This window comes from Erythrolamprus reginae, chromosome 10, assembly GCF_031021105.1.
Source record: "Erythrolamprus reginae isolate rEryReg1 chromosome 10, rEryReg1.hap1, whole genome shotgun sequence".
Classification (NCBI taxonomy): domain Eukaryota; kingdom Metazoa; phylum Chordata; class Lepidosauria; order Squamata; family Dipsadidae; genus Erythrolamprus; species Erythrolamprus reginae.
The window spans coordinates 5,483,343-5,503,259 of NC_091959.1; the positions used below are offsets into that span (position 1 = coordinate 5,483,343).

Sequence of the window (19,917 nt, forward strand, 5' to 3'; positions counted from 1 at the left end):
CCCTCTCAGAGCTTCTGTGTGAGCCAAAAATCAGCTGGCCGACACACATGCATGTTGGAGCTGAGCTAGAGCAATGGCTCACGTACCAGCAGATATGGCTCCATGTGCCATCTATGACACCTATGCCATTGGTTCGCCATCACTGATCTACACACTCTTCAGCACAGCAGCTCAAACAAGGCAAAATTATTTATTTCTTTGTTTATTTTGTGATATTTAATATGCCACCCAACTCCAGCAGGACTTTTGGCGGTTTGCAATCATCACAACTAAAAAGCAATATAAAACGCAACAACAATCCAAACAGCAAATGTCTACGGAGTCTACGAGTCTACGGAGAGGGGTGGCATACAAATCCAATTAATAATAATAATAATAATAATAATAATAATAATAATAATAATACACAAAATACAGAAACAACACTAAAACAACTGTACTGCGTACTCAGTCATTCCTAGGCCCAGGCCTGCAAATGCAGAATGAATTTTGAGAGCAGACCCAAACCCCCGAGGCCCCTTCCTTTGTTTCGTATGATAGGCACACATCACAAAAAGCATCTCACATCCCATCACAACAGAGAAATTTGACAAATTTTCTCCCTTGTTTTGTTAGCCTGGGCTAAATCAGGAGGAGGACAGGACCAGCCTTCCTCACTAGGTGGCGCTGTTGCATCTCCCAGGAAAATGTGAGCGGACCGCTATGAAAATTACCCCCCCCCCTTTTTATTTTTGCAGGCAACTTTTAGCGCTGGAATAAACACGGAAGGGAAAAAGAAAGCTAAGTTTCCAGCTTATAATTAATGATAACTGACGTAGTATTTTTGCATTTTGTTTTGGGTTGGGTTTTTTTTAATTATTATCTTATTTTTGCAGGTCTCTGTTTTTTTGGCTCCTGCTTTACTGGTTGCTTAGCCATGCAAGGCTTTGAGTTTAAGACAATCCGCACAAAGTTGTGTTCTCTTCTGGTCCCCCTGAAAATCACTGGTCTGTCCCTCCCGTGTGTGTGTGTGTTTGTGTGTGTGTGTATATGTGTGCTATTAGTGTCTTAAGCCGCCCTGAGTCTTCGGAGAAAGGCGGCATACAAATTTAATAAATCTAATAAATAATAATCTGAATGAATGATGTTGGGTTGTGTAGTGTGTATCTTATTGTTTTTATTTATTTATTTATTTATTTATTAAATTTTTATGCCGCCCCTCTCCGCAGACTCGGGGCGGCTCACAACAGCAACAGAAAAACAGTGTAAAATACAAATTCAATAATTAGAAAGATAAAAACCCATAATTTTAAGAAAACATTCACACAACACACCATACATAAACAGTATAGGCCTGGGGAAGATATTTCAATTCCCCCATGCCTGACGACAGAGGTGGGTCTTAAGGAGTTTGCAAAAGGCAAGGAGGGTGGGGGCTGTTCTAATCTCAGGGGGGAGCTGGTTCCAGAGGGTCGGGGCCGCCACAGAGAAGGCTCTTCCCCTGGGACCCGCCAAACGACATTGTTTGGTCGACGGGACCCAGAGGAGGCCAACTCTGTGGGACCTAATCGGTCGCTGGGATTCGTGCGGCAGAAGGCGGTCCCTGAGATATTCTGGTCCGATGCCATGAAGGGCTTTATAGGTCATAACCAACACTTTGAATTGTGACCGGAAATGGATCGGCAACCAATGCAGACTGCAGAGTGTTGGTGTAACATGGGCATACTTTGGGAATAATAATAATTTATTACATTTGTATGCCGCCCCTCTCCGCAAAATAATTAAAGAATTTTTTTTTATTAAAAAAAGAACAAAATCTAGGCCGGTTTGGAGAAACAGGGATGTCAAAATACTCAGGGTGGAGCTTCATACTCCAGGAGACAGTCTCAAAATGGGTGAGCAGTGTGGTCGGGCGGTAGGAAAAGCAAGTAGGATGCTTGGCTGCATAGCTAGAGGTATAACAAGCAGGAAGAGGGAGATTGTGATCCCCTTATATAGAGCGCTGGTGAGACCACATTTGGAGTACTGTGTTCAGTTCTGGAGACCTCACCTACAAAAAGATATGGATAAAATTGAACGGGTCCAAAGACGGGCTACAAGAATGGTGGAAGGTCTTAAGCATAAAACGTATCAGGAAAGACTTCATGAACTCAATCTGTATAGTCTGGAGGACAGAAGGAAAAGGGGGGACATGATCGAAACATTTAAATATGTTAAAGGGTTAAATAAGGTTCAGGAGGGAAGTGTTTTTAATAGAAAAGTGAACACAAGAATAAGGGGACACAATCTGAAGTTAGTTGGGGGAAAGATCAAAGGCAACATGAGAAAATATTATTTTACTGAAAGAGTAGTAGATCCTTGGAACAAACTTCCAGCAGACGTGGTAGATAAATCCACAGTAACCGAATTTAAACATGCCTGGGATAAACATATATCCATTGTAAAAATACAGGAAATAGTATAAGGGCAGACTAGATGGACCATGAAGTCTTTTTCTGCCGTCAGTCTTCTATGTTTCTATGAGATGGCAATTCGTCTCTTTCTCTCCCCTCCCCCAAAACACATACATGTATACACACAAATACACACACCTACTCCAAGCAACAAAACCATCTGATTACTTCCGTCTGGACAAGCACAGGGAGTCATTCGTCAGGGCTTCCCTTGAACTGCAGATAATAAGATTAGTAATAGTTATTCTAAGATGTCAAACCGATTCTGGTTAAAGCAAAAAAAAAAAAAAAATGTTTCGGATGCAGATCTAATTTCTGAGTTTTCTGTTCCAACGTCAAGGGCACTTTTAAAGAAAGCCCTTCCACTTGTAGGATTTCCCTTGGAGTCTTATGAGATGGGGGAGGGGGAGAGAGAAACCCTCCCCTCCCGTATTCTACCCTACCTATCCTTTCTTCCACTCTCCATCTCTTACCTTTCCTCTGTCCTTCCTTCCTTCCTTCCCTTTTTTTCTCTCTATTATCTATATCATCCATCCATCTATCTATCTATTATCTATATCATCTATCTACTACCCCTTTCTCTGCTATTTACATCTCTCTCTCTATCTATTTCTCTCTCTACATATATATCTACTATCCCTCTCTCTAATCTACTATTTACATCTACCTATTATCTATACATATCTATCTATCTATCTATCTATCTATCTATCTATCTATCTATCTTTTACCTATCTACCTACCTATCTATCATCTATTATCTATATCATCTATCTACTATCCCTCTCTAATCTGTTATTTATATCTATCTACTATCTATATCTATCTATCTATCTATCTATCTATCTATCTATCTATCTATCTATCTATCTTCTACCTACCTACCTACCTACCTACCTACCAACCATCTATTATCTATATCATCTACTATCTCTCTCTCCAATCTATGATTTACATCTACCTACCATCTATCTACCTATCATATCTCTCTATCTCTATCTATATCTATCTATCTATCTATCTATCTATCTATCTATCTACTACCTATCTATCTACCTACCTACCTATCATCTATTATCTATATCATCTACTATCTCACTCTCCAATCTATCATTTACATCTATCTATCTATCTATCTATCTATCTATCTATCTATCTATCTTCTACCTATTTACCTACCTATCTATAATCTATTATCTATATCATCTATCTACTATCCCTCTCTCGAATCTATTATTTACATCTACCTACTATCTATCTATCTATCTATCTTCTACCTATTTACCTACTTATCTATCATCTATTATCTATATCATCTATCTACTATCCCTCTCTCCAATCTATTATTTACATCTACCTACCATCTATCTACCTATCATATCTCTCTCTTTCTCTCTCTCTCGCTATCTATCTATCTATCTATCTATCATTCATCTCATCTCCCCCTTCACTTCCCTTTTAGCAAACACACTCATACACCTTGGAAAGCCTCTTCCAGAGGGTGGTAGAATCCCGCCAAAATAAAGGATTCTCTGATCCCAGGTAGTTCATCTTAAAACTGTATTTTATGCCCTGGTTGAAATCAGGCTCACGTGGGCTGAAGTCAGCTACTGCTGTCTTTTCATCCTCTGTTCCTGAGGCATCTTCCCTTTCTTGGGAGAAGTTTCCCTGCTTCTTAAGTAGGTCGATCAATGACGATGTTTACTCGGCGTGCTTGAATAGCCCAAAATAAAGATTCTGTAGCTGTGTTTGCCCAACTCCGACACTTGGCTAGGGCAAACCTTGTGTTTCCTCCGGTGTGGTTAGCCCAGGGTGCTGATCAGCTTAGCTCCATGTCTTGCTTTCCAAAGATCACTTTAGCTTTGCAAATACTGTCCTTGCAAGAAAGGAGGATTAAACCTGGCTCTTGCAGGAAAGTCAGTGGGGGAATAAAACCATTTTTTTTCTCTCTAATGCATAGGGGTTGAAAAAGCAAGGCCGAAAAGCTTGTATCCTTACAATTTATATTGACTGGTTCCTAATATGATTGGATTGCTTATATGTACCCGGACTATCATTAATTCAAAGTGTTGGTTATGACCTATAAAGCCCTTCATGGCATCGGACCAGAATATCTCCAGGATCGCCTTCTGCCGCACAAATCCCAGTGACCGGTTAGGTCCCACAGAGTTGGCCTTCTCCAGGACCTGTCGATAAAACAATGTCATCTGGCGGGACCCAGGGGAAGAGCCTTCTCTGTGGTGGCCCCAGTCCTCTGGAATCAACTCCCCCCGGAGATTAGAACTGCCCCTCCTTGCCTTTCGCAAACTCCTTAAAACCCACCTCTGCCGTTTCCGTTTTATTTATTTATTTTATTTATTTATTTATTAGATTTGTATGCCGCCCCTCTCCGTAGACTCGTGTATGTATGGTTTGTCTGAGATGTATGACTGGTTTTTTTATTAAGGGTTTTAAATTTTCTTTTAATCATTGTATTTGTACCGTTTGGTTGTTGTGAGCTGCTCCGAGTCTTCGGAGAGGGGTGGCATACCAATCTAATAAATGAATGAATGAATGAACGAACGAATGAACGAACGAATGAATGAAAGAATAAATAAATAAAATGTTCTACCTCAAGATTCTTGATGAACATATCTTTTATTTTATGTACACTGAGAGCAGATGTATTTATTTATTTATTTGTTTGTTTATTTTATTCAATTTTTATGCCGCCCTTCTCCTTAGACTCAGGGCGGCTTACAACATGTTAGCAATAGCACTTTTTTAACAGAGCCAGCCTATTGCCCCCACAATCCGGGTCCTCATTTTACCCACCTCGGAAGGATGGAAGGCTGAGTCAACCTTGAGCTGGTGATGAGATTTGAACCGCTGACCTTCAGATCTACAAGTCAGCTTCAGTGGCCTGCAGTACAGCACTCTCCCTGCTGCGCCACCCCGGCTCATGTACCAAGACAAATTCCTTGTGTGTCCAAACACACTTGGCCAATAAAATTCCATACTGTTCTGTTCTAAAAGGGGAGAAAAGGGACTTGTTTGGGGCAAATGAATCGCAGGAAGCAAAGCTTGGAAGGAAAGATCAAAGGCAACATGAGAAAATATTATTTTACTGAAAGGGTAGTAGATCCTTGGAACAAACTTCCAGCAGACGTGGTTGGTAAATCCATGGTAACTGAATTTAAACATGCCTGGGATAAACATCTATCCATCCTAAGATAAAATACAGGAAATGGTATAAGGGCAGACTAGATGGACCATGAGGTCTTTTTCTGCCGTCAGTCTTCTATGTTTCTATGTTTCTAAATGTTTAAAACTGGCATCTCAAATTATCTTTCTTTTCCTAGGATTGCCACCAGTAATTATTTTGCTGCGCTCTTTAGAACAATTGAAAGATGGAGAACGTGGTACAATGTGTGGAAGACTATTCCTAAAGAAATACACTCTAAAATACTTAGGAAATCGGTAGATTGAAGAGATTGCATTATTTTAAAAAAACGAATTTTCCCCATTTGGTTTCAAAAGCGACTTTGCAGTGGATTTTAAATTCATGCTTTAGTCTCCTCTTTCCTGGTGGCAATAGAGGGACATCTAACCGGCTTTCATAGAAATGATCATCCCTTGTCTTCCTTCATTTTTATTGGACTTGATTAAAATGTGTAAAATAAAATTAAAAATTAAAAAAAATTGGAAGGGAAGCAATACCATTTTTACAAAACATTTATCAGATGCTCAGAAGTGTTTTGAGATGGCCAGATGGAGCAACTGCTCTGTATTTTTAGACTGCAGAGAAAAGCACATTGTTGAATCTCATTTCTTTTCCGGCCACTCAGAATGGTCATTCCATTGAGGTTCACATAAAATGTTATTATAAAATGGGGTCTTGTATTCACAATAAGCAGACACTCAAAGCAGTGAGAATTCCCCTACTATCTTTTTTAGGTTTCCCCCCGAACGCCATCACTCTTCTAAACAAATAATTCCCTCAACACTGTCAAAATTTTTTACTAAGTCTGCACTTCTATTTCTTACTAGTTTTTTTCTCATCATTCCTATCATCCTTTTCCTCCCACTTAGGACTGTATGACTGTAACTTGTTGCTTGTATCCATACCATTTGTGTTAATATTGTTTCCTGGTTGCTTATTTGTACCCTATGGCAATCATTAAGTGTTGTACCACATGATTCTTGACAGATGTATCTTTTCTTTTATGTACACTGAGAGCATCTGCACCAATGACAAATTCCTTGTGTGTCCAATCATATTTGGCCAATAAATTATTCTATTCTGTTCTGTTCTACTCTACGCTACTCTATTCTATTTCTATTCTATTCTATTCTATTCTCCTACTCTATTATTCTACTCTACTCTACTCTACTCCACTCTATTTCTTTCAATTTCTATTTCTATTCTCCTACTCTACACTATTATTCTATTCTATTCTCCTACTCTATTATTCTATTCTATTCTACTCTACTCTACCCTACTCTATTCTACTCTACTCTCTTTCTATTATTTCTATTCTATTCTCTCATCCTTTCATGAATTTTCATGAAGAGCCGGGGTGGCGCAGCAGGTAGAGTGCTGTACTGCAGGTCACTGAAGCTGACTGTAGATCTGAAGGTCAGCGGTTCAAATCTCATCACCCGCTCAAAGTTGACTCAGCCTTCCATCCTTCCGAGGTGGGTCAAATGAGGACCCGGATTGTGGGGGCAATAGCCTGGCTCTGTTAAAAAAGTGCTATTGCTAACATGTTGTAAGCCGCCCTGAGTCTAAGGAGAAGGGTGGCATAAAAATCGAATAAATAAAAATAAAATAAAAATAAAATAAAATTTGATGTCCCACTCCAACTGTCTCTAAATGAGAGTGACCTTAGCAGAGTATGGCCCAAACAGATCACACCTGGCAATCACCTGGCAAAGCTGGTCGGTATGACCCTACATAGCTCTTATGAATGTATGTGCTAAAAGATAAACTATCTCAAAGGTGCTTTTTCAAGAGGCAACTGGACTTTCTGGTCCAGCCGACAATGCATATATTTATGGAATATACATACCCAAAACAGAAAGTCCAGTTGCCTCTTGAAATAAGCACCTTTCGGACAACTGACCCAGATGACTGAAAATCTCCAGAGACTTTTAAAAGATCAACTCCATCCAGCTCTTGTGGCGGGACAGCTTTAGCCACGGATTGCAGAGCCATCAATCCCGACTTTAGTTCTGTTGGCTCGTTTTATTGTGCCTCACTTTCCGTTGTGCGAGTTTGTGTCGTCGATGTGTTTTTAGACTTGTGAAACTGCCTAGAGATGAACCCCACTGTGGGAGTGATTCCATTTCATAAATAGAAATAAAAAGAAAACTCCTTCTGGTCAAACAGATCCGGTGAGAAACTGAGAAGCGGCAAATCTGTTTCATAAATAAATAAATAGCCACCATCCCTCTTCATCTGCACACGCAAATACACAGATACACAGACACACACACACAAACACCACACTTACTGTCTTGGACAGCCTCCAGCCTAGAATGGAAGCAACATCTCAAATCTTCTTTTGTGGTCTGGCAACTCAACTTTATACTGAGCTCTCCATGGTCCTGAACATCAATTTGATAAGTGAGGTCCAAAGAGGAGGAGGAAGGGGAAGAGGGAAGAAGGAAGGAGGAGGAGATGGAAGAAGAAGAAGAAGAAGAAGAAGAAGAAGAAGAAGAAGAAGAAGAAGAAGAAGAAGAAAAGGAGGAAGAAGAGGAAGAGGAAAGAGGAGGAGGATGGGGGAGGAGAAGGAGGAGGAGAAGAGGAGGAGGAGGAAAAGGAGAAAGAGGAGGAGGAGGAGAAATTTTCTTGCAAAAGTTTCATTACCCAACTGGATAGCACCATCAGCACTATCATCAGAGTAGGTTCATAATTTGGCCAAATGCTCTATTTGTTTTTTTCTTACCTGGACACTGGAAGGTAAATGGCTTTAAAATATATTTTTTAAATCTCCTACTTTTTCCATTGCAATCACTATCTTGGCTTCTCCTTTCTAGCCGTTTGCCACAGAGTGCAGGAACGGGTACCAAATAGCCTCTCCAAGGCTTTATATATAATCAGTGTCTTGTTGTTCAGATGGTAATTGCATCAAAGTCCCACATATTCTCCAAAAAGAAGGATATCCGGTGATTCGAATGCCAGGTAGTAAAGTAATAGCGAATAAATTATGTAAGGTTATATAGATTATATAGCAATCAATTACAGAGATGGCTGTCGGGATGCAATTCAAGTTGGCATCCTTTCACTAGTTGGACATCAGGAAAAAAGGATGATCATAAATCAACCACAATAGTGATATCCCCAAAAAAGCCTCTATCCTTTTTTACTAATTGGGGATAATATGGAGCATCTTGAGCCAAAGAGATATGCAAAAAAACTGGTCCAAAATGTAAGCTCTTTGAAAGCTTGTACAGGTAATCCTTACTAAATCATGATTGGGACCAGAATTTCCATTGCTAAGCAAGGCAGCAGTTAAACACTTCAAGCAAACAATCCCACATTTGGAATAATACTGTGTCCAATTCTAGAGACCTCACCTACAAAAAGATATGGACAAAATTGAACGGGTCCAGAGACGGGCTACAAGAATGGTGGAAGGTCTTAAGCATAAAACGTATCAGGAAAGACTTCATGGACTCAATCTGTATAGTCTGGAGGACAGAAGGAAAAGGGGGGACATGATCGGAACATTTCAATATGTTAAAGGGTTAAATAAGGTCCAGGAGGGAAGTATTTTTAATAGGAAAGGGAACCCAAGAACAAGGGGTCACAATCTGAGGTTAGTTGGGGGGAAGATCAGAAGCAACGTGAGAAAATATTTGACTGAAAGAGTAGTAGATGCTTGGAATAAACTTCCAGCAGATGTGGTTGGTCTATCCACAGGAACTGAATTGAAACATGCCTGGGATAAACATAGATCCATCCTAAGATCAAATACAGGAAATAGTATAAGGGAAGACTAGGTGGACCATGAGGTCTTTTTCTGCCATCATAGGCAAGCATCAACATTAACAGAGTTGGAAGGGATCTTGTAGGTCATCTAGTCCAACCCCCTGCCCAAGCAGGAGACCTTACACCATTTCTGACAGATGACAGTCCAGTTTCTTCTTGAAAGCCTCCAAGGATGAAGCTCCCACAACTTCTGAAGGCAACTTCAGTTCCATGGGTGGATCGTTCTCACTGTGAGAAAATGTCCAGGTTGTATCTCTCCTGGGTCATTTTCCATCCATTATTCCTTGTCTGGCATTTGAGTGTCTTTAATTTTGTTTTATAATTTCTTTCTTTCTTTCTTTCTTTCTTTTTCTTCCTTCCTTCCTTCCTTTCTTCATTCATTCAATCAATCATTCACTTATGAAATTTGTACGCTATCTAACTCCTGAAAGACTCTAGGCCAAAGGTCCCCAAACTTGGCAACTTTAAGACTTGTGGACTTCAACTCCCAGAATTCTCCAGCCAGCATAGCTCCAGAATTCTGGGAATTGAAGTCCACAAGTCTTAAAGTTGCCAAGTTTGAAGACCTCTGCGCAGTTTACAACATTTAAAAAACAATATACAAGAGTGGCATATAGGTCCAATTAATAAATAAATAATAAATAAATTTAAAACCCTATTCACTCCTACACCCTCCACATCTCTTTTTCTCTTCCTCTTCCCCCCTTCCTTTCTCTCTCTCATTTTTCTTTTCTCTCATTCTCTCTCATTCTTTCTCTCTCATTCTCTTTCATTCTCCCCCTCTCCCTTTCCACGTGTCCTTCTCTATCTTCCCCCTTCCTTCCTTCCCCTCCCTCTCTCCCTTTCTCTTATTCTCTCTCTCTCTCCACCCTCCTCTCTGTCCTCTTTGATTCCCTCCCACTACCCCCCCCCTCCCCCGGGGCCGCGCGCCCCCTCCCAAGGTGTTGCCCCTTTAAGAAGCCGGGCGCCGGCTCAGGTAGACCCAGCCGATTGGACGCGGGGACTCCAGTGGCAACCCAATCGGATCCGCCGCTTTCCTGAAGATTCCCAGGCTCCGGAGCTGCCGCCCGAAAGCCGGAGAGATGGGCGCCAACCAGCAGCGGTGATGTCAGCCCAAAGCGGGGCGCGCAAGTCCGGGTGACCGCCGGCTGATCCCCCTGCGCTCTGCGCCGCGTTGGATCCCAGCCGCCCCTGTTGCGCCCCGCAAAGCCGCCGCCGCCCTCGCCTTCCTCCTCTATCCCCACCTTCATCCTCATCCGCCTTGTGACGATGTCGCCTTTCGGGAAGGAGCAGCCGCGGCTCCGGGCTGGTCCTCGGGGAACCTCCCGGCCCAGACGTCCCGGCGGCGCCCCCGGCTCCCTGGCTTCCTGAAGCGGCTCGGCGGGCACCTGGAGGCGGCGGCGGCCCAGCAGCAGCCCCGCTCAGGCCGCCCCCTGAGTCCGGAGGGAGAGGAGGAGGAAGGAAGGGGCGGCTTCCCTGGAGAGCTCGGCTCCACGGCCCTCGTCCGGCGGGGACCCCCTTGCAAGCAGCACCCCAGCCGGCCAGGAGATGACGAGCGCGGCGTCCGGGCAGCTGGCGGCCGCCCCTTGAGCCTGGCGCCGGTGGGGGGCCGGCCGGCCGGCGGGGAGGAGAAGGAAGAGAAGGAGAAGAGGCAGGTTGGCCCAGCCGGGTCTCCTCTGCGCGTCCCCGCCGCCCTCCAAGCTGCGCCCACCGCCCTCCGCAGGGACCCCGCCATGGACCGCTTGCCGCCGTCGATGCGCAAGCGGCTCTACAGCCTCCCGCCGCAGATCGCGCCCAAAGCCTCGCTGATGGACGAGGAGGAAGAGGAGGAGGAAGGCGGAGGTGGTGGTGGTGGAGGAGGAGGAGGCTGCAAAGATGCCCGGCGCAAGAGCATCCGCCTGCACCCGCTCTCTCCTTCGGCCGCCCCGGGAGCCACGGCCGCGGACCCGTCGAGGCCCTGCGCGGCATCCAGAGCCCCGGACAGCGGCCCCGCGGAGAGCGCAGAGACGTCGGGCGTCGGGCTCGGCCGGCCCGGCGCCAAGAGCAGCACCAACGGCGACTGTCGGCGCCTGAAGGGCAGCCGCTCCTCCCTGGCCGGCCGCCACCCGCACGACTCGGCCGAAGGGCGCCGGCTGATCGGCCTGGAAGGCGAAGCCGCCTCCCCGGGCGACGAGCGCAGCCCGCCGGGCCTGGGCGAGCTCCCCGCGGCCGCCGCCGCCTCCTCTTCCTCTTCCTCCCCCCCGGGGGCCGCTCCCCGCCAGGACGCGCCGCCCGACGCGGCCTTCGTGAAGGTGGAAGGCGCCGGCGGGGCGTCGGGGGAGCAGATCAGCCCGGACGACGAGCTCCGGCTGGGCCAAGCCGGCTTCATGCAGCGCCAGTTCGGGGCTCTGCTGCAGCCCGGCGTGAACAAGTTCTCCCTGCGGATGTTCGGCAGCCAGAAGGCGGTGGAGCGGGAGCAGGAGAGGGTCAAGTCGGCCGGCTTCTGGATCATCCACCCTTACAGCGACTTCAGGTACCCCAAGGCAGGCGGGGAATCCGGAGCGAAGCGGCCGGCCGGGAAACTGGGCGTGTTGCTCGTGGGCACTTAATAATAACAGCAGCAAGAGTTGGAAGGGGCCGTGGAGGTCTTCTAGTCCAACCCCCTGCTTAGGCAGGAAACCCTACACCGCAACGGTTATCATACCGACCAATTTTGCCAGGGGATTGCCAGGTGTGATGTGTTTGGGCCATACTGTGCTAAGGTCACTCTCATTTAGAGACAGTTGGCATGGAACATCCAATTCATGAAAGGATGAGAGAATAGAATAGAATAGAAATAATAGAAGTAGAAATACTAGACTAGACTAGACTAGACTTGACTTGACTTGAATAGAATAGAATAGAAATAACAGAAGTAGAAATACTACACTAGACTTGACTAGAGTAGAATAGAATAGAATAGAAATAACAGTAGAAATACTACACTAGACTTGACTAGAGTAGAATAGAATAGAATAGAATAGAGCAGTAGAGTTAGAAGGGACCTTGGAGGTCTTCTAGTCCAACCCCCTGCTTAGGCAGGAAACCCTACACCACTTCAGACAAATGGTTATCCAACATCTTCTTAAAAGCTTCCAACCAAACAAAACAGAACAGAATAGAATAGAATATAGAATGGAATAAAATGGAGTGGAGTGGGGTGGATTAGAGTAGGGTAGGGTAGGGTAGGGTACAGCAGTAGAGTTAGAAGGGAGCTTGGAGGTCTTCAAGTTCAACCCCCTGATCAGGCAGGAAATTCTATACCACTTCAGACAAATGGTCATCTAATATCTTCTTTAAAATTTTCAGCGTTGGGGCATTCACAACTTCTGGAGGAAAGCTGCTTCACTTATTAATTGTTCCAACTGTCAGGCAATTTCTCCTTAGTTCTAAATTGCTTCTCTCCTTGTTTAGTTTCCACCCATTGCTTCTTGTTCTACCCTCAGGTGCTTTGGCAACCCCTGAGATATTGGAAGACTACTGTCCTGTCTCCCCTGGTGGTCCTTCTTTTCTTTAAACTGGACATACTTCGGATGTCTTTTGCAACATTGGCCAAGTTTAGTTTGAACCCGGTCTGTCTGTCCTGACATTCAAGGGGGAAAATTAGAAATTAGGGGACTGTTTTTCCCCCCATTCAAACTCATACCCCACTTTTCATTAAAGTTATTGGCTGGAAAAGGGCTCGCTTGATTCTTGAGTTTCGTCTTAACCGGAGACTTAAGGTTGCTCGATCAGGTGAATTTACTCCACCCATAAATCAGGGTGGTGACTGAATTAGGGTGGATTAGCAATAACACTTAGACTTACATACCGATTCATAGTGCTTTTACAGCCCTCTCTAAGTGGTTTACAGAATCAGCCTCTTTCCCCCAACAGTCTAGGTCCTCATTTGATCCACCTTGGAAGGATGGAAGGATGGGTCAATGTTGAACTTCGTGAAAATTGAACTGCTGGTAGTGGGCAGAGTTAGCCTGCAATGCTGTGTTCTCACCACTGGGAGGGAAGGAAGGAAGGAGAGGGAAGGAAGGAGGGAAGGAAGGAAGGAGAGGAAGGAAGGAAGGAAGGAGAGGAAGGAAGGAAGGAAGGAAGGAAGGAAGGAAGGAAGGAAGGAAGGAGAGGGGTGGAAGGAAGGAACCAATAGCACTTATATACCACTTCATAGTGCTTTTACAGCCCTCTCTAAGCAGTTTGCAGAATCAGCCTCTTCCCCACAACAATCTGGGCCCTCATTTTACCCATCTCCGAAGGATGGAAGGCTGAGTCAACCTTGAGCCGGTGGTGAGATTTGAACTGCTGAACAAGCTAACAGTTAGCTAAAGTAGCCTTCAGTGCTGCAACTCTAACCAACCACTGCGCCAACCCGGCTCTTAATTGAACTCTTAACTTCCTGACAACCCTGCAAAGTGGGCTCGGCTGGGAGAAAGAGTGATGTTCTCGGGGAGCAGGGGAAAAGACTTGAATCGGATTCTCCCGTCAAAAATGAATCCATTAATCCCGCTGAAAAACTTAATCCAGGGTGGGCAGAACCTTCTCTGCATTCCTCTAGTGAAAAGTGGGTGGGGAGAGACAAGGGGAAAAGGCCTTGTGGGGCGGGAGAGAAAAAACACAGCGGGAGGGATAAACAGGAGGGAGGAAGACAATTGAGAGGTTGGATGGGTTTTCTGTAATGTGGTATATTTATTTATTTATTTATTTATTTATTCATTCATTCATTCATTCATTTATTTATTTATTTCATCCAATACATAATACACATTGAAGAGAATAGATATGTAATAATATAAATAAAGAAAAGAATAGAAGAAAAGATATAAAAGTATAGGTGAACATATTTGAAAGGAAGAAAAGATAAATGAGATAAGGAGAGAGAATAGATCAGGGGTCTCCAACCTTGGCAACTTTAAGACTTGTGGACTTCAACTCCCAGAATCCCTGGGTGAGGAAATGCCCGATGCTGGCTGTGGAATTCTGGGAGTTGAAGTCCGCCCATCTTAAAAGTTTATGAGCATGCTGGCCGGGGAATTATTATTATTATTATTTTCATTTGTCAAGTACGTCTTTGCAATATGCATAGCTATAACATTGTTTACATACTGTACATGGGTTTGGTACTGATAAGAAGGACCAATTGGACAGGGATGGTAGGCACACTGGGGCTCTTATGCTGAAACCCAGACATCCAATAAGACCCATTCAATTTTCCTCCCATCCGCTTGTCCAATATATTTGGTTCCTTCCAGTTCCACAATTCAACCCCTCCTGCTGGATCTGCTTCGCAAGGGACATGATTCGCTTAATGACTGTGACAAAAAGGTCATTAAATTGGGAGTGATCCACTTCATTGCCTTGCTTAATAATGGAAATTTTGACCCTAGTTGTGGTCATAAGTCCAGGACTACCTATATTTAAGGCAAGCTTTGGTCAACCATGGAGATATTTTCATTGTGAAATTAAAGAGAGATTCATTCCTTGCCCATCTCTATAGAATAGAATTGAGTGGTGTGGAATGGAGTGGAGTGGAGTGGAGTAGAGTAGAGTAGAATAGAATATTGGAATGTAGAATAGAATGGAATGGAATAAATAGGATAGAATAGATTAGAGTAGAGTAGAGTAGAATATTGGAATGTAGAATAGAATGGAATGGAATGGAATAAATAAGATAGAATAGAGTAGAGTAGAGTAGAGTAGAATATTGGAATGTAAAATAGAATGGAATGGAATAAATAAGATAGAATAGAATAGAGTAGAGTAGAGTGGAATAGAATAGAATATTGGAATGTAGAATAGAATGGAATGGAATGGAATAAATAATATAGAATAGAGTAGAGTAGAGTAGAATATTGGAATGTAGAATAGAATAGAATAGAATAGAATTATTTATTAGCCAAGTGTGATTGGACACACAAGAAATTTTGTCTTGGTGCATCTGCTTTCGGTGTACATAAAAGAAAAGATAAGTTCATCAACAATCATAAGGTACAACATTTAATTAAAGTCCTGGTACAAATATCATCATAGACAAGCATCAACATTAACAGAGTTGGAAGGGATCTTGTAGGTCATCTAGTCCAACCCCCTGCCCAAGCAGGAGACCTTACACCATTTCTGACAGATGACAGTCCAGTTTCTTCTTCAAAGCCTCCAAGAATGAATCTCCCACAACTTCTGAAGGCAACTTCGGTTCCATGGGTGGATCGTTCTCACTGTGAGAAAATTTCCAGGTTGTTATCTCTCCTGGATCATTTTCCATCCATTATTCCTTGTCTAGCATTTGAGTGTCTTTAATTTTGTTTGATAATTTCTTTCTTTCTTTCTTTCTTTCTTTCTTTCTTTCCTTCCTTCCTTTCTTTCTTTCCTTTCTTTCTTTCCTTTCTTTCTTTCTTTCTTTCCTTTCTTTCTTTCCTTCCTTCCTTTCTTTCTTTCCTTTCTTCCTTTCTTTCCTTCCTTCCTTTCCTTCCTTCCTTCCTTCCTTCCTTCCTTTCTTTCTTTCTTAGACTTCTGTTTCATCTTGTTTTGTTTTTGCTCAACAGACAAACTAAATCTCCCAGGACATTAAGAGGAAAGAAATGGCCAAACATAACTTTGATGGTGTTTTATTTTTTTTCTCCTCTCCTTTTTTTCCCCCATTCAGTGGTCTGAGCCCCAGAAAACCTTAGGAGGAGTTAATTATTTTTAAAAAGTAGAATTACCTGGTTGCAAAGCAACCTTATGCTGTGGAGTCCAATTTTCCAGGCCATAAAGGATGGTTTAGCGTGCAATTGAGAGCCCGATAATGTTGATTTTAATTACAATCGGCTTACCCAACAAGTTTGCCAAAAATTAAAAACATGCGTCCAGGGCTTTTAATATTGTAAGCTGAAAGAGAAGGAGATGACTTTGGGGGTTTAAGAAATGAAGCACGTGATAAAGTATTCCGTGGATTTCTTCACCTTTCCTGTTTGATCTCTTTCAACTGTGATTGTCATTTAATACAGTCGTTCTTTGAGATATGCAGTGGTACCTCTGTTTACGAACTAAATTCGTTCCCTGACCAGGTTCTAGAAAAGTTTGTAAGAAGAAGCGATTTTTCCCATAGCAATCAATTTAAAAGCAAATAATGTGTGCAATTGGGGAAACCACAGGGAAGGTGGAGGCCCTGTTTCCTCCCAGGAGATTCCTAGAGAGGCCCCACAGAGGCTATTCCCTGCCTTTTCTGGCCCTGTTTCCTCCCAGGAGATTCCTAGAGAGGCCCCACAGAGGCTATTCCCTGCCTTTTCTGGCCCTGTTTCCTCCCAGGAGATTCCTAGAGAGGCCCCACAGAGGCTATTCCCTGCCTTTTCTGGTCTGTTTCCTCCCAGGAGATTCCTAGAGAGGCCCCACAGAGGCTTCTCCCTGCCTTTTCCAGCCCTGTTTCCTCCCAGGAGATTCCTAGAGAGGCCCCACATAGGCTTCTCCCTGCCTTTTCTGGCCCTGTTTCCTCCCAGGAGATTCCTAAAGAGGCCCCACAGAGGCTTCTCTCTGTCTTTTCTGGTTACAATTTCGGAGGCTCGGGCTTATAAGTGGAAAATGGTTCTTGAGAAGAGGCAAAAAAAATCTTGAACACCCGGTTCTTATCTAGAAAAGTTTGTAAGTAGAGGCTTGTAGGTAGGGGGACCACTGTATATCAAGGTGAAATGATGGCCATGCTTTTAGCTGATGGCAGAACTCAGAAAACACCTCTGGAATTAGCGACTGGAATTCCTTGCCGTGGACTAGACTGATTGCAGCTCTGGGTGGAGAATTTAAAAGGCAATAGGTCACATTCATAAGGGATATTAATCACCACCAGTTATTAGCAGCCGTGAGAGCAAAAAAAAAAAATAAAATCACGCATATTCAGAAAGGCTTTGAAACTTGCTCGTTGTCCAAAGCCTTTGAAGTCCTCCTGGAAATGTCTAGTTACTCACAGAGAGTGACAAAGCTTCTTAATGTTCCAAAGTTCTTTCCTCTCCAGGTTTGATGGACCAAAAGGATCAAAGGTGTAACCCAAACTTTATTTATTTATTTATTTTATTTATTTTGTCCAATACACAATGAGGGTTTTAGTGGGTGTACATCTATATACACATAGTAAAATACATGATGAAGGTTATAGAGGAGATGCTCATAGTAAAATGTATCTAAGAAATTATAGAAAAGAAGGTATAGTAATAGAACATATCAATGAAAGAATAGAAGAAGAGATATAGGAATAAAAGAAAGGTATAGGAGATATAGGAGAGCAATAGGACAGGGGACGGAAGGCACTCTAGTGCACTTGTACTCGCCCCTTACTGACCTCTTAGGAATCTGGATAGGTCAACCCTAGATAATCTAAGGGTAAAGTTTTGGGGGTTTGGGGATGACACTATGGTGTCCGGCAATGAGTTCCATGCTTCGACAACTCAGTTACTGAAGTCATATTTTTTACACTCAAGTTTGAAGCGGTTAATATTGAGTTTAAATCTGTTGTGTGCTCTTGTGTTGTTGTGGTTGAAGCTGAAGTAGTCGCTGACAGGCAGGACGTTGCAGCATATGATCTTGTGGGCAATACTTAGATCTTGTTTAAGGCGTCTTAGTTCTAAACGTGAGACACATTAGAAGCAACTCTCAGTGCCCTTTACTAACAGGACCCATAGATATGGCCATAGGAATAATCTCTGGAATAACCCCCTGGATCAGAAGTCTACTAGCACCTTACTCCAACTATCGTATTTTTCAAAGATGCACTGGAAGACACACCTTAGTTTTGGGGGGATGAAAATAGGGGAAAGAATCTGCTTACCAGGTATTCATCTAGCTAGTATTCTTAGTCTGGTCAGCTTCAGCACATTATTTTATCCCCTGGTTAAGGATTTTTTTAAAAAAAATATTCTGAGAGAGTAACAATGAAAGGGCTTGCAAGCCAGTAAGAGCTGGGAACATTTTTAGCACCTGGAAAGAAACAGTCGGAGCAAGTAGAGCAATGGAAAAAACCCTGCAAAGACTTAGGGCTTGGAAAATATTATTATTTGCAGAGAGTAACAATGAAAGGGCTTGCAAGCCAGTAAGAGCTGGGAACATTTTTAGCACCTGGAAAGAAACAGTCGGAGCAAGTAGAGCAATGGAAAAAACCCTGCAAAGACTTAGGGCTTGGAAAATATTATTATTTGCAGAGAGTAACAATGAAAGGGCTTGCAAGCTGGTAAGAGCTGGGAACATCGTTAGCACCCGGTTAGGGCTGGAAAGAAACTTACTCAGAGCAAGTTAGAGTAATGAAAAAAAGCCCTGCAAAGACTTAGGCCTTGGAAAACATTCTTCGCAGAGAGTAACAATGAAAGAGCCTGCAAGGTAAGAGCTGGGAAGATTGTTAGCAGCTAGTTAGGACTGGAAAAAAAGCTACATTCAGAGTATAAGATGCACCCAAAATTATCAGCCTCTTTTAGGGAGGAAAAAGGGAATTTGAAATCTGGGTGGCTGCTTTATCCCAGCCACCTCCCTTATATCAGCTCCTGTGATCCAGAATGGAGCGTCTGCAACTTTTCTGAGTAGTTTAATTTTTTTTAAGTAGATTCCCAAACTGGCTCTTTAAAACAGCCGTTAGCATTGCTATCATTAACTGAGCGTCCCCAATGGAGAATTTGGGAAAGTATCTATTGTTTATTTAGTTGAAATGGAGTTGAAATTAATCTGCGTTGTCGTTGTTTTTTGCATGGGGGATGCAGCTATTGGGCGTGCCTTCTCTCAACACGCAGCGAAGTTGCTTCAGATCATTGTTTCCGTTGGGGGAAAGGGCCTTGCTCAAAACGCCACAGCGGCTGAAGACCAGGAAGGTAGTTTGGACTAGGGGTTCGAGCACCAGGCTAGAGAGTGAGAGACTCTGATTTCGAGTCCCGCCCTGAAAGCCAGCAGGGTGGGGAGGAAGGGAGGAAGGAAGGAAGACAGAGAGGGAAGAAAGGAGGGAAGGAAGGAAGACAGAGGGAAGGAAGGAGGGAGGGGAAGGAGGGAAGGAAGGAAGGAAGGGGGAGATGGAGGGGAAGGAAGAAAAACGGGGAAGAAAGAAGGGGGGAAGGAAGGAAGGAAGGAAGGGGGAGACGGAGGGGAAGGAAGTAAAATAGAGGGGGAAGGAAAGAAAAGGGGAAAGAAGGAGAGGGGGAAGGAAAGGGAAGACGGAAGGAAGGAAGGAAGGAAGGAAGGAAGGGGGAGACGGAGGGGAAGGAAGAAAAACGGGGAAGGAAAGAAGGAGGGAAGGAAGGGGAGGGGGAAGGGAAGGGAGGAAGGAAGAAGGTGGGGAAGGAAGGAAGGGAAAGGAAGAAAAGAAGGAAAGAAGAGGAAGGGAGGGGGAGGAGAAGGAGGAAGGAAGTCAGAGGGAGTGAAGGAAGGAAGAGGGAGAGGGAGGGGAAGGAAGGAAAACAGAGAGGGAAGGAAAGAGGGAGGGAAGGAACGGGAGGGGGGAAAGAAGGAAGGAAGGAGAAGGTGGAGAAGGAAGGAAGCATTGCTTAGTCGACGGGACCT

The 19,917-nt window shown here is 43.8% G+C and overlaps 1 protein-coding gene across 1 annotated transcript in view; it reads left to right on the forward strand.

Annotated features, from left to right (window-relative positions):
* Positions 1-11,141: 11,141 nt before the first annotated feature.
* The window catches only part of HCN4 (hyperpolarization activated cyclic nucleotide gated potassium channel 4), a 66,957-nt gene continuing 58,181 nt past the window's right edge, over positions 11,142-19,917 (forward strand). The window contains exon 1 of the mRNA XM_070761944.1: positions 11,142-11,920. Coding sequence (XP_070618045.1) covers positions 11,142-11,920 — 779 coding nt within the window. The remainder of the gene's footprint in view (positions 11,921-19,917) is intronic.